This window comes from Myodes glareolus, chromosome 3 (assembly GCF_982192425.1).
Source record: "Myodes glareolus chromosome 3, mMyoGla1.1, whole genome shotgun sequence".
Lineage (NCBI taxonomy): Eukaryota > Metazoa > Chordata > Mammalia > Rodentia > Cricetidae > Myodes > Myodes glareolus.
Genome location: NC_142028.1, coordinates 35347945 through 35360202, shown reverse-complemented (window position 1 = coordinate 35360202; position 12258 = coordinate 35347945). Strand labels below are relative to the sequence as shown.

Below are 12258 nucleotides of genomic sequence, written 5' to 3'. Positions count from 1 at the left end.
AGACTAAGCCACAGGTGAGAGGAAAAGGAGGGGCCTGCTGACCCAGCAGCACTTTTTCCTTCTGAGGCTTAAGAGCCATTTAGCACTGGTGGCTAAGCCCCTAATCCTCCATTCAGTGCCCCGCGACTGCCTGTCCTTCTGAGCCACCAAACATGGCTGTAGCTAGCTTCAGCGATAGCTTTCCAGGGCCTTGGCATCCAAGCACCTCACAGTTCTTAACAGCCCAGTTCCAGTAACCCGTGCTCCTGTGTAGCACTGGTCTTTCCAATACCCGTCCCTCATTTGAGAGGGCAAGAAATCAGAGCCGGACTGCATACTTACCTCTACCGAGGGTCCTGACCTACAGGGATGGTGTGTCTTTAATCTGTGGGCCAAAAGCTGAACACCCAGAAACAGGTTCAGCTTACCTGCATTCCAGATACTCTAGTGTGTTTAGTTCAGTAGGACAAGATGGTTTAGGTTGGTGGTTTTCAACCTTCCAAATGCTGTGACCCTTTAATACAGTTCCTCATGTTGTGGTGACCCCAACCATAAAGTTATTTTGTTGCTACTTCATAACTGTAATTTTGCTACTGCTGTGGATCGTAGTGTAAATATCTGATATGCGACCCTCAAAGAATTTGTGACCCACAAGTTGGGAGCCACTGGTCTCCGTGGTGACAGTGTTGATAGCAGACAGGACACACAGTGGGGCTGGTCCCTGCTGTGGAGTGTGGTGGTGTTGTCTCTCCTTGGGACCGAAGTGACGAGTTCCATCAGCCTGCAGAAGCAGGCGTTCAGGAAGGGGTGCCACTGCGCTAGCTCATGTGGGTGCAGAGGAGCCAGGGCACATCAGTCATGCTGGTGGGGACAGCAAGCCAGGCTCAGTCTGGAGGTGGTGGTCATGCCCCGGGTTTCCCAGACCCAACAAACAGAGGCCCAGAGAGGGAGGTGGAATTTCCCAGGGTATCCTGGTGACTCAGAGGCGCGGGCTAGAATCCGTGCCTGCTCTAGAGTGACCACTGCTCCATCTGCGTCCATGTGACTCAGTGCAGGCCCCTTCCTCTGGTGACTGCTTGAATAAGCCTCTCCTACGAAGGAGAATGGCAATAGGAACCCACAGAACTCTGCAGACTGTGTGGTTATAGCCCTGGCTGTTGCTAGCCAATCACGTGACCTCTGTGACCCACTTTGGACTTCAGTCTCTGCAAGTGAAGATGAAGTAGGTAAATCAGAGCTGGTGACTTCTAATGGCCGTCTCAACTCGCTCTGAATTTGTCTCCCTGAACCAGCACGCTGTCCCCTCATCTCATTGACAGATTTCAATCCATGAAGTTAACCCAACTTAGAGCGGGGCAGGACTTCCAGAGGAGCCCTTGTCTGCCCACTCACTCACCGCGTCAGCAGGTGTTTACCAAGCTCCCATGGTGTGCCCAGTCCACCCTGCAGGTTCACATCAGAGCCTAGGGGATGGGCAAAGTCCCTGGGAGATGGTCGAGAAGCTTCCCAGTCGGCCCCAGCATGAGCTGGCTGCCAAGGCTTCTGAGGTCCTGCTGAGCTGGATGGGGGTCAGGGTAGATCTGGGGGTGCCCACCAGGGTCATATCAGAATCAAAACCTCCACCTTGACCTTATTCATGTTGGTCTTAATCACCAAGCCAAGCTCCTTAAATGCCTAGCGGCCAACTCCAGCCCCTGACGCATGTACCAGTCCGTGTTCCTTTCCTCAGTTGGGACAGGCAGGGAAGGGGGGTGCTTTTTTGAGCACACAGATCTAGGAATCCCAGGTGTGAAGAGACTGAGCAAGAGAGAGAGCTGAAGGGCCCTGAGGCTCAGAGGTGAACACTTCCCTGGCCAGCCCCTCTCCAAGCTCCACCGTCTGGGTACCCGTGTGACCAGTGGCATGGCGTTTTCTCCCATCATCGGCTCTTGACTCAACCCCTACCTTCTCGGAGAGGTCCTCATATGCTGTATGGTGTTGCTTCTGCACAGTGGGAGCTTCCCTTCTGTTCCTTGTCTACCCCTTGTGACTGCTACTCACCACCATCTCCCTCATGGGGTGCTGGCTTCTTGTCTCCTGTGGGCACCACAATCGAAGCAAATCCCTTGCCTGGGACTCAGTGGGTGCTCCAGGTCCATGTCAGTTGGACAGTGGTCCTAGAGCAACCTACAACGGGGGCCTCCGGGCACTTCAGCTACCCGGCAGAGATGCTGGCCTCACATCTTCAGACCCCAGCTAGTCCAGGACCAGCCTGTCCCTCAGATTGGCATCCCCAGCAGTACCAGCATCTTTCAGCCTGCACAGGGTTCTGAAGTTCCAAAGCCCCAGGTCTTTGGCCATCCTCTCTGCCCTCAAGATTCACCAAGCTGTATGTCCATTACCTTCTAGATAAGGCAAAACTTCTTAGGTCCTCACCATGGCCTCCGGGCCGCACACACACACCTGAATACCCTGGCAGCCTGCTTCTTCATGGGGGACCTCTGTCCTACCCTACCCAAACAGGTCATCCCCTTCTCCATAGCCCATGGTCATCCCTCTCTGAACTGGAAAGTGTTTCTTCCTCTGACTGAGTCTTGCTCAGGCCAGAAGCACTTTTAGCAGGGCCATGGCCTCCGTCTCTGTCTCCCAGGTGGCTGGCTCATAAATGCTTAATGAACAAGTGAATGAGCAAATTCCAATTGAATGCAACAAATACTTATCGAGCTGCTGGGCCTGGGGTGGGGCGGGGCGAGATGGGTGGTAATGGATTGAGCTGACTGTGCTCAGATCTATCCAAGTGAGCTCCTATCAGGGCCAGGGGACTGGGAAGGGATGGGGTAGGAGAGCTCATGGAGAGGCGTTGCAGTTGAAGCAATATGGAGGAATGAACTTAGGGTCCTGAGACCCCAGTCACAACCTGAGGCCACCAGACTGACATGGGTAGAAAATTCCTAGGGGACTCTGGGAAAGAGAAGATGAGACACCCTTCCTTGATTCCAGGGCCTCCACTCGGTGTCACCTTGACCCCCTCTGCAAGCCAATTAGGCCCCAGTGGCAGCAGTGAGATTAGTATTCTTAGTATGATATCTCCCGGATGCTGAATCAGCCCCTGGCTTAGGGAGAGAAGGTCACTTTATAAGGGTCTTGGGGGGGTTGATGCCTGGAGTTGCGCTGTGGGAGCCGTAGGTGGCTGAGCTAGGCAGGCAGCCTCAGTCTCTGTTGACGAGCAGCCCTTGGGGGCAGCTTCAAGGGCCGCAACCATGAACGGCACGGAGGGCCCCAATTTCTATGTGCCGTTCTCGAATGCCACAGGCGTGGTGCGCAGCCCCTTTGAGTACCCGCAGTACTACCTGGCGGAGCCCTGGCAGTTCTCCATGCTGGCGGCCTACATGTTCCTGCTCATCGTGCTGGGTTTCCCCATCAACTTCCTCACGCTCTACGTCACCGTACAGCACAAGAAGCTGCGTACACCGCTCAACTACATCCTGCTCAACTTGGCTGTGGCTGATCTCTTCATGGTCTTGGGAGGATTCACCACCACGCTCTACACCTCACTGCATGGCTACTTCGTCTTTGGGCCCACAGGATGTAACGTCGAGGGCTTCTTCGCCACACTGGGCGGTATGAGCAGAGGGATTGGGGTGTAGTATGGGGGCCAAGGGGCATGAAAGGGCCTGGGGAGGGTCTGCAGCTTGGGGGCAGCAGCTGAATGGGTTTCTCTCCACTCCTCTTCAATTGGTCTCATCCAAAGGCCTTACGACAAGACTGTGATGCTTGAGCTAGGCTGTTTATTTAGAGCAAACATTGAACGCTCATCTATCTCATGAGTAATGCAAGAAACATGGATTCAGAGAAGTCAAGGGCTCACTGGGGAGTTACGGTGTGTGAGGGTATTCTCTGAGGCAGCTGAGCTGGGCCAGACTCAGATTGAGGACCAGGATGAGAAAGGAAAGGTGCACAGGTCCAGGTCCTTCCCAACTGCCGCTGGTCCAGGTGACCCCTGGGTCAGTGTACTGCCTTCTCAGTCCTGCTGGCCTCCATCATGAGTACATGTTCCATATACTGGGAATCTCAGAGAATTCATTTCTTTTTTCTTTTCTTTCTTCCTTTCTTTTTTTTTTTTTTTGCTACTGCTTACTTTATTTTTTTTATTGATTTTTATTGAGCTCTATATTTTTCTCTGCTCCCCTCCCTGCCTCTCCCCCTCCCCCACAACCCTCTCCCAAGGTCCCCATGCTCCCAATTTACTCAGGAGATCTTGTCTTTTTCTACTTTCCTTGTCTGTTTATTTTCTTTTTCTTTCTATATTTGGGGGGAGGGGCACAGTCTCACATAGTCCAGATTGGCCTTAAACTATGAAGCTGGGGATCCTTCTACCTCAGCTTCTCAAGTGCTGGGATCATAAGTATGGACCGCCTTGCCACACCAGGTGTTTCCAAACATCTCTCTCACTTGACTTGAAAATCAATGAGGCTACCATGGAAACAATGGAGCCTATTTAGCTGAGGAAACTGAGGCAAGGAGCAGGCAAAAACCTTATTTAGAGATGTGACAGAACTGGAACCATAGTTAGGGTCCCCTGACTGAGACCCAGCAATGCCGCCAATGGATGTAAGAGGAGACAGAAGACTTGGGCCTGACAAAGCCTAAGCCAGGCCAGGGCAATGGGTCCCAGGGATGCCATCTTATCTCCTCCATGTCCAGGGTGCTGCCTTTGTGGCACTGTGGGCATCTTTGCTAGCCTTCTGTGATCACGGTCCCCCAGTCTCTGGACAGAAACTGGGGTACCATGCTAGTGGGCTTGTCTCTGTGGGGTCAGACCCAAGCCGCAGCTGTCATCCAGAAGTTCTTGTTGGTATCACTCCTGTTACTCAGAAGTGTCCCGGGGCTGGTTTATTTTGTGGCCCTTCATACTGAGTTTCCGTGGGTTGGAACTCCCTCCTTATCCCTGTGCCTCCCTGCCGAAGCACTACCCAGTGTGTGGCCCAAAGCCGCAGCTCCAGCCATTCTGAGGCAGTGTCTCTCGTGAACCGAAAGCTCTAACCAAACAGAAAGGCCCTCGGGTCTTTGGTGTTCCTTAGCTCATGGCACATGAGTTCTTCATCCCCCTCCCTCTTCCTGGCCTGTCCAAACTCACTGCATCTCAAACATGCTGCCCTGTGCTCTCTGGGCGTGTTTGCTCTCTCTGGTCTGAGGTCAGAGCTGGAGGACTGATAGCTACCAACTGCCTTGCAGGTGAAATCGCCCTGTGGTCCCTGGTGGTCCTGGCTATTGAGCGGTACGTAGTGGTCTGCAAGCCCATGAGCAACTTCCGCTTTGGGGAGAATCATGCCATTATGGGTGTGGCCTTCACCTGGGTCATGGCATTGGCCTGTGCTGCTCCCCCGCTCGTCGGCTGGTCCAGGTAATGGCACCGAGCATTGAGTCTGGCAAGACCTTTGTGGGTTCCCATTCAGAACACAGAGCCTGGGGGCTGGCTCCAGGCATTATATAACATGGCCTTGCTTCCTAAGCCCACCCTGGTGACTTTCCCAGGCCATGGTCTGAGGCAGGGGAGAAAGGAGGGTCAGTAAATGGTACAATGCGTCTGATTCCATCGCTGAGCCACATGGCAAGAGGAACCCTGAACACCCCAACCCTTCACCTTGACCGAGTCCCTAATCCTCAGTTAAGTCAAAGCCAAACTACAATCCTCTTTGGTTGAGTTCTCCTGGGCATGGATCTGTTCTCTGTGACCTTGGACCTCATCCCCATGGGGAAGCTGAACTTTCCCAACATGCATGGTGTCATTGTAGTTACCCCAGGAACTGGGTCCCATCCAGTCTCCAGGCCACCATCTCCAAATGTAGGTAAGGCAAGAGAGGGTAGGGACAGTGGTTTGGACACCTGGACAGGTTATTAGGTACCCAGAAGCCTCAGAGAATCTTCCTTCTCTCCTTACATCTATTTCTGCCCTGCCCTTCGAGAACTCACCTAGTGGTCCTTGCTGAATCAGAGCCCATCAGCCCAGGCTGGCCTCAGTCCTCATCTTCCTCCTCCTGGCTTGGCAAGTTTCTACAGATACACTCAAAGGACACCCTGGGGTTTCCGAGGGCAGTGTCACCATCCTCAGACATCATCACACCAGCCTTGTTTCTAGAAGCTGCACCAACTCCCATAGAGGGCAGCAAGCCTATCCTTAGTGCAGAATGCATTGCTATTACTAGGAGACCCTCATCTCCAAACTGCTGCGTTTACAGGACAGGCCTCAGCCCTCCTCCCCGGCATCCTCTGCCAGCTCATTTAAACCACCAAAGGGCATCGGGCTGGTGGAAAAGAGCTGTGTGGTCAAGTGTCAGGAAGCTTGAGAATTGCCCTAAGGAGAGAGACAGATAAGTCTTACCTGGCGATGGGGCCAGCAGGTAATGACACCACGCTTCCCAAGGCCTACAGTCACTGCAGCCTCCATGGACTTAGGCTCAGCTGAGGATGTGCTCCCTTCCAACCTTACTGTCCCTGTCTCCGGCCCTCAGGTACATCCCCGAGGGCATGCAGTGCTCATGTGGGGTTGACTACTATACACTCAAGCCCGAGGTCAACAACGAGTCCTTCGTCCTCTACATGTTCGTGGTCCACTTCACCATCCCTCTGGTCATCATCTTCTTCTGCTATGGGCAGCTGGTCTTCACAGTCAAGGAGGTATGAGTGTCCCCAGGCCCATGCCGGGTGGCCAGAGCTGGGTGTCAAGGAATGTGCGGACCCCATGGGCTGGACACAGGTCTGTACCCCTGCAGGCGGCTGCCCAGCAGCAGGAGTCAGCCACCACCCAGAAGGCAGAGAAAGAAGTCACCCGCATGGTCATCCTCATGGTCATCTTCTTCCTGATCTGCTGGCTTCCCTATGCTAGTGTGGCCTTCTACATCTTTACTCACCAAGGCTCCAACTTTGGCCCCATCTTTATGACCGTGCCAGCTTTCTTTGCCAAGAGCTCCTCCATCTACAACCCGGTCATCTACATCATGATGAACAAACAGGTGCCTGGGGGTGGGGCCTGGGTGGGGGTGGGGAGTGAGGGAAATAAGGGGAGGGGGAGAGGATAGGACAAGGGAGAGAAGTTCCACCCAGACGGCTGGCAGCTCTCAGGCTGGCAACCTCCCAGTCTCTGGGTAGCTGGAAGTAAGCCCTCCAGGTGACCAGGTGACCAGGTGACCAGATGATTGACACCTGCTCCTGTGAAGTACATCTGACAGATCGTCTGGAAGTCGGCCTCATAAGTCAGCTAGAAGCCAGGCACACATGTGCAGCGGCACACACTCATAATCTAAACACTGAGGCAGGAGGATCTTGAGCTCCAGGTCAGCCTGGGCTACATGGTGATGTGTACCCCCCCCCTCCAAAGTAGGATGTGGTCATGCACCTCTACAGCCCAGTATTCAAGAGGCTGAAGCAGGCAGGTCAGAAGTTCAAATCTTCTTTATGATCCGGGGACCAACCTGGGCTACATGAGATTCTGTCTCGAAAAACAACCAGAAAATGACAAGTAGTTCCAAGGCCGTGAATGGAATGGTCTCACTGTTTGTAAAGCTGAAGAATTTGCTAAAAATGCTAGATCTGGGAGGAATGGGAACAAGCCGCTGTTAAAAGCCACAGTCTCTCTGCAGAAAAGGATGTGGTCTCCGTACTGAGACTCTGGGTTCATGTCCTAGCTCTGCCACGTCCAGGCTGTATGACTTTGGGAGAGTCAGTCTCCCTCTCTGGGCTTCTGTTTTCCTATTTATAGGAAGGGCCAAATCCTAAATTCTCAAATTACAAGAGACCATTCACAGAAGGTCCTAAACGTTCACAGGACCCCGTGGAATATCATTTGATGAAAACCCTTGTGCATGGTTCCTGGCATCTCTGGCATTGGGGAAACATACACTTAGCAAGCTCTGCTAAGGAGCCAGATTTAGAGAGGGGACATTCTGTGGGTGGTGGGGCTGAGACTGGGCTGGGCGGTGGGGCGTGGTCCTGACTGGCATCCTCTGTCTTCCAGTTCCGGAACTGCATGCTCACTACCCTCTGCTGTGGCAAAGTTCCATTCGGTGATGAAGAGGCCTCTGCCACTGTCTCCAAGACGGAGACCAGCCAGGTGGCCCCAGCCTAAGCCTGGCCAGAGACTGTGGCTGATTGTAGGAGTCTCCTGTCCCCACCCACCCCAGCCACAGCCCCCACCAGGAGCAGCACCCGTTGGAATGAGGTCATGCAGACTCCCTTGGTGTTCTTTTCTTTGTTTTTAATTAATTCATGAAAGAAAAAATGAGGCTCCCCACTCAACAGGGACAGCCCAAGAGAGGACATTCATCCACCAAGACCCGCAACCTGGAGTCCCCAATTCCCAGGGGCCAGTGGGATCTGTACCCCTCCCCCCAGTTTGTTGCTCAAGAACATGACAACTGTCCCAGCTTAGGGCTAAGTGTCTAGGACAGAATGGAGCTCACAGTAGCTAACTAATAAATGCTAGCTGGATGAAGGGAGGAGCGAGTGACTGAATGAGTGGAGATGTGAGTGAGGGGATTGGTGGAGGGAACACGGATGTCCTCAGGTGCTCAGCCTGGCAAAGCCAGTCATGTTTGGCTGGAATCTATAAGCAATTGTTTTTACATCCCTGCCCTGGTTGTCTTCCCCACCCTGAGATGGAAATCCTAAATTCCAGGTCCTGACAGCATGTGGCTACTTCAAAGACAGAGAGATGGGGGAAGGAAGGGAGGGAGGGAGGCAAAAAGGAAGGGAGGAAAGGAGTGTGTGTGTGTGTGTGTGTGTGTGTGAGAGAGAGAGAGAGAGAGAGAGAGAGAGAGCAAGAGAGAGAGACAGAGAGAATGTATGTGTGTGTATGCAAATACTTTGTATATAAACAGTACAGCTGGTACTTGTGTTACGAAGAATATTAATTAATAGAATTAACCATCCTGATTGTCTCTGCTTGTTAGTAACTGCTTGTGAATTGACCGGGTCCAAGAACTCAGGCTGTTTCCCTCAGCCCCAGTAGACTTTTACCAGTGACCCAGGCCTTCAGGCCTGTGCAAGACCGGAGTTGGATTACAGGGATGACAGTGATAGCAATGGGGGATGCAGTCATTAGGACTGAGAGAGCACTGTGACCAGGGGTCTCAGGCAAAACCTGGGTCCGGCCTCCAGTGCGACATTTTTGGTTCATGTCTTCCAATCCTACTTGGCCTGAGATCCTGCCCTCCCTCTTGGCTTCTGGACACATTTGCTCTTCTGCACCAACAATCAGGTAGCAACAGTTCCAGACCAGTATGGAGTTCTAGAAGCCATGCTAATCTGCCTATCCTCAGGGAGTGACTGAGTCTCTGATGCCACCCTTGCTCTGAAGAGCTCAGAAACACAGTGCAAGACCTGATCAGGCCTCATTCGTAGGATGCTGATGGTTCCAGCTCCTAGCTCTCTTTCTGGATATACTATTTTCCTCGGCATTTGATCTTTCTTCATCCCAGAGAGTTTTGGGTTTGGGGCCAATAGGAATGCTGGGGCATAAAAATTGAACAGTTTCGGTCTGCTTCCCTTCTCCACAGAACCACATCTGGGCTTCCACAGGCCCAGTTCTACCTGGGGACAGAGGCAAATGGGAGCATTAAAAGCTCAGCTCCTACACTTGATGGCAGTGTAGGTAGCTCTCAAGCTCATTACTTACAATGAATGGAAACTGGGAAGCTTCCATGACCCCTGTCCAGGGAGGGTTAGACTGTGTGGGAACAAGAATCCAGGTCCCTGGGGAATGTGATGGAGTAGCCCCATCAATCTGAGAAACCCAGCTTGGGCAGGATAGAGACATGGTGGCCTCTTTAAGCTTCTATATCTTCAAAGAGGAGCTTAGACCTGCCCTTGAGGAAACTGGATGAGAGCTAAAGGACTTACGTGGCCAGCCCACTTCCTGGCATGCTAAAGACACTGGTACTCTGGAATTCTAGGCCTTGCCTCAGAGCTTCCCTTACCAGGACACCCCCACCTAGCAAGGCAATGGGATGGAGCCTCAGATGTGGAGTAACACCATCCTCCAAGGAGGAAAGGGTGCCAGGGCCTGGGATGGAAGCCCCTCAGTGCTGTGGTGGGCAAGGGCAGGGGACAGGAAGGGGCTATCTGTTATGCTGTGTCAATAGGTGATGTCATTGAGGGTTCATTTGTTCACAAGTGACAGGGAATCCAACCCAGCTGCTGAAGCAGAGACAGACTGCATTGGCTTATAGACATGAAACCTCCTCCCCTCTGCTTCAGGCCATCTGGGTATAGAACCTCAGACCTTCAACACTGTGTCTCTCGTCTGTGTTGACTTTACTCACTGGCTTATTCCCAGAGGTGGAAAAATTGTCTGCAGCAGTCCCAAGGCCAGCAATGCCTCCAGAAAGAGGGTTTCCTGCCCCTTAATATAACCCTGGTGTCAGATCAGGTCCTTATTGGGCAGATATGGATCACCTGATTATCCCTAAGCCAATCATCATGTCTAAGATAGAGATTCATCTTGATTGGCCAGGGCTGAGTCACTTGATTACCTCTAAGCCAATGACCATGCCTAAGATGGAGCTTTGTCTTCTGATTAGCTAGACCTGGGTCACCTGATCACCTACCTGATAAAGGGATTCTTCAATTGTCATATGTTCATATACCACAAAATAAGGTTAATACCTCTGTAGGATGTATTCCCCGAAAGAAACCAGGGGAACAGGATCAGGACCAGCACAGGGGAGCAGGGCAGGGATGTGCTAGACAATGTTCCTGTGTGTGGTGGATTCGGGGTATTCCCATGGCTGCCACAGCTCTGGTTGTTCCCCATGCTTTATGGGCTAGGGCTAGCGTTGGTGGGATACTTTAGTTGCCTGGTCTTGTCCTACCTTACTCTTTCATGCCCAGTTCATTTGTTTGGTGGAGTGTCACCTTTGTCCCTGCCTTTTCCTGACCAGGAAAAATGCCTCTTTAGAACCAGAATACTCTTGTTGTCATGTTGAAGGCAGCCTCCCCTTGTCACTTGTCACTGTGGGTCCAGGGTGAAGGGCTGCTGACCTGAGCTGGGATCTGGAGTTCCCACAGGGCTACTTGCCAGGCTCCAGGCAAGCAATGTTTGTGGAGCCTACAATCCACTCAGCCAATCACAGGTCAGACAGGGATGTCACCCCCAGTAGAGAGACAGCACCTCAGATAGCCTGGGGTGCCCGAGAGAAACACAGGCAAGTCCCTGGCACTGAGCTGAAGGTGAGATAGAACTCAGCTAGTGCAGGGTTAGAGAGCCTCTGTAACTGTGTCCATTTGTGGTCCCTTTGCCTGCGAGAACATAGTGTGACGCCAGATAGGGAATCAGACGGAAGCACAAGTCAAACACCTACAGATAATCATAAAGAAACTTACTGTAAAGTAAGTCTTTGGTATATATGCAATTTTACAATTGATTAAAGATTAAAATAAATTTGCATACTAATGAGATGGATGTGTCTACTTTTTCAAAAGAATTTAGATCTTGGCTGAATGTTTAGTGATGTAGGACACAGCAGCGACAACGTTTTTCAGAGCTGATTGATATTTTAATTTTTTAATCATCGATGCTGAGAATGCCTCTTCGCATAAATACATAGTATAACATGACAGAAGTATGTCTGGGCCATTTCAGGAATTGTTGGAAATCGTTTCTTTATCCCAGTCCAAAATTTACTGAGTGTGTGTGTGCGCGCGCGCGTGCACATGCTCACAAGTATGCCTGTGTGTACGTTCATATATGGAGATACTATCACTTGTGTGTATGAATATGGAGAATCTGGGGTTACAGATGGGGTCACTCCAGCTTTTACATGGGTGCTGGGGTTCCAAACGCAGGTCCTAACCCTTGCACAGCATGTGTGTTACTGACTAAGTAAGGCACCACCCCACTTTCAAGTGAATGATTTATATCTGAAACTCAAGTCAGTGATTCAAACAATATTTTTAAAAAATTTTCTATGATTTATTTATCTTTATTTTATGTGCATTGGTATGAAGGTGTCAGATATGGATTTTCAGACAGTTGTAAGCTGCCATGTGGGTACTGGGAATTGAACCCAGGTCCTCTGGAAGAGCAGTCAGTGCTCTTAACCGCTGAGCCATTTCTCCAGCCCCCAAACAATTTTTTAAGATCAAACATTCTAACACAATGCAGCCCAAAAGTAGACTAATTTGACCCTTACATGCTGAAGGATGATGGTGAGAAAATACTAAGTCTTGGGTTTCTGCAATTCCACTATTATGTTCCAGTAACTGAGAGCGCTTTGTGTGTACATCAAAAACAAGCAAGCAAAA

At 51.4% G+C, this 12258-nt stretch overlaps 1 protein-coding gene across 1 annotated transcript; it reads left to right on the top strand.

The window, feature by feature from the left end:
• The first annotated feature begins 3218 nt into the window (after positions 1-3218).
• Rho (rhodopsin) lies at positions 3219-11303 on the top strand. The gene is made up of 5 exons (XM_085686920.2): positions 3219-3579; positions 5194-5362; positions 6471-6636; positions 6732-6971; positions 7973-11303. Exons 1-5 carry the CDS (start codon positions 3219-3221, stop codon positions 8081-8083), a joined length of 1047 nt encoding a protein of 348 aa, XP_085543046.1. The 3' UTR covers positions 8084-11303.
• The last annotated feature ends 955 nt before the right edge of the window (positions 11304-12258 follow it).

Coding starts and splice junctions, on each gene's coding strand:
- Rho (XM_085686920.2), top strand. CDS start 3,219: ATGAACGGCACGGAGGGCCCCAATTTCTATGTGCCGTTCTCGAATGCC. Junction 6,637..6,731: donor TGGTCTTCACAGTCAAGGAG/GTATGAGTGTCC, acceptor GTACCCCTGCAG/GCGGCTGCCCAGCAGCAGGA. Junction 6,972..7,972: donor ACATCATGATGAACAAACAG/GTGCCTGGGGGT, acceptor TCTGTCTTCCAG/TTCCGGAACTGCATGCTCAC.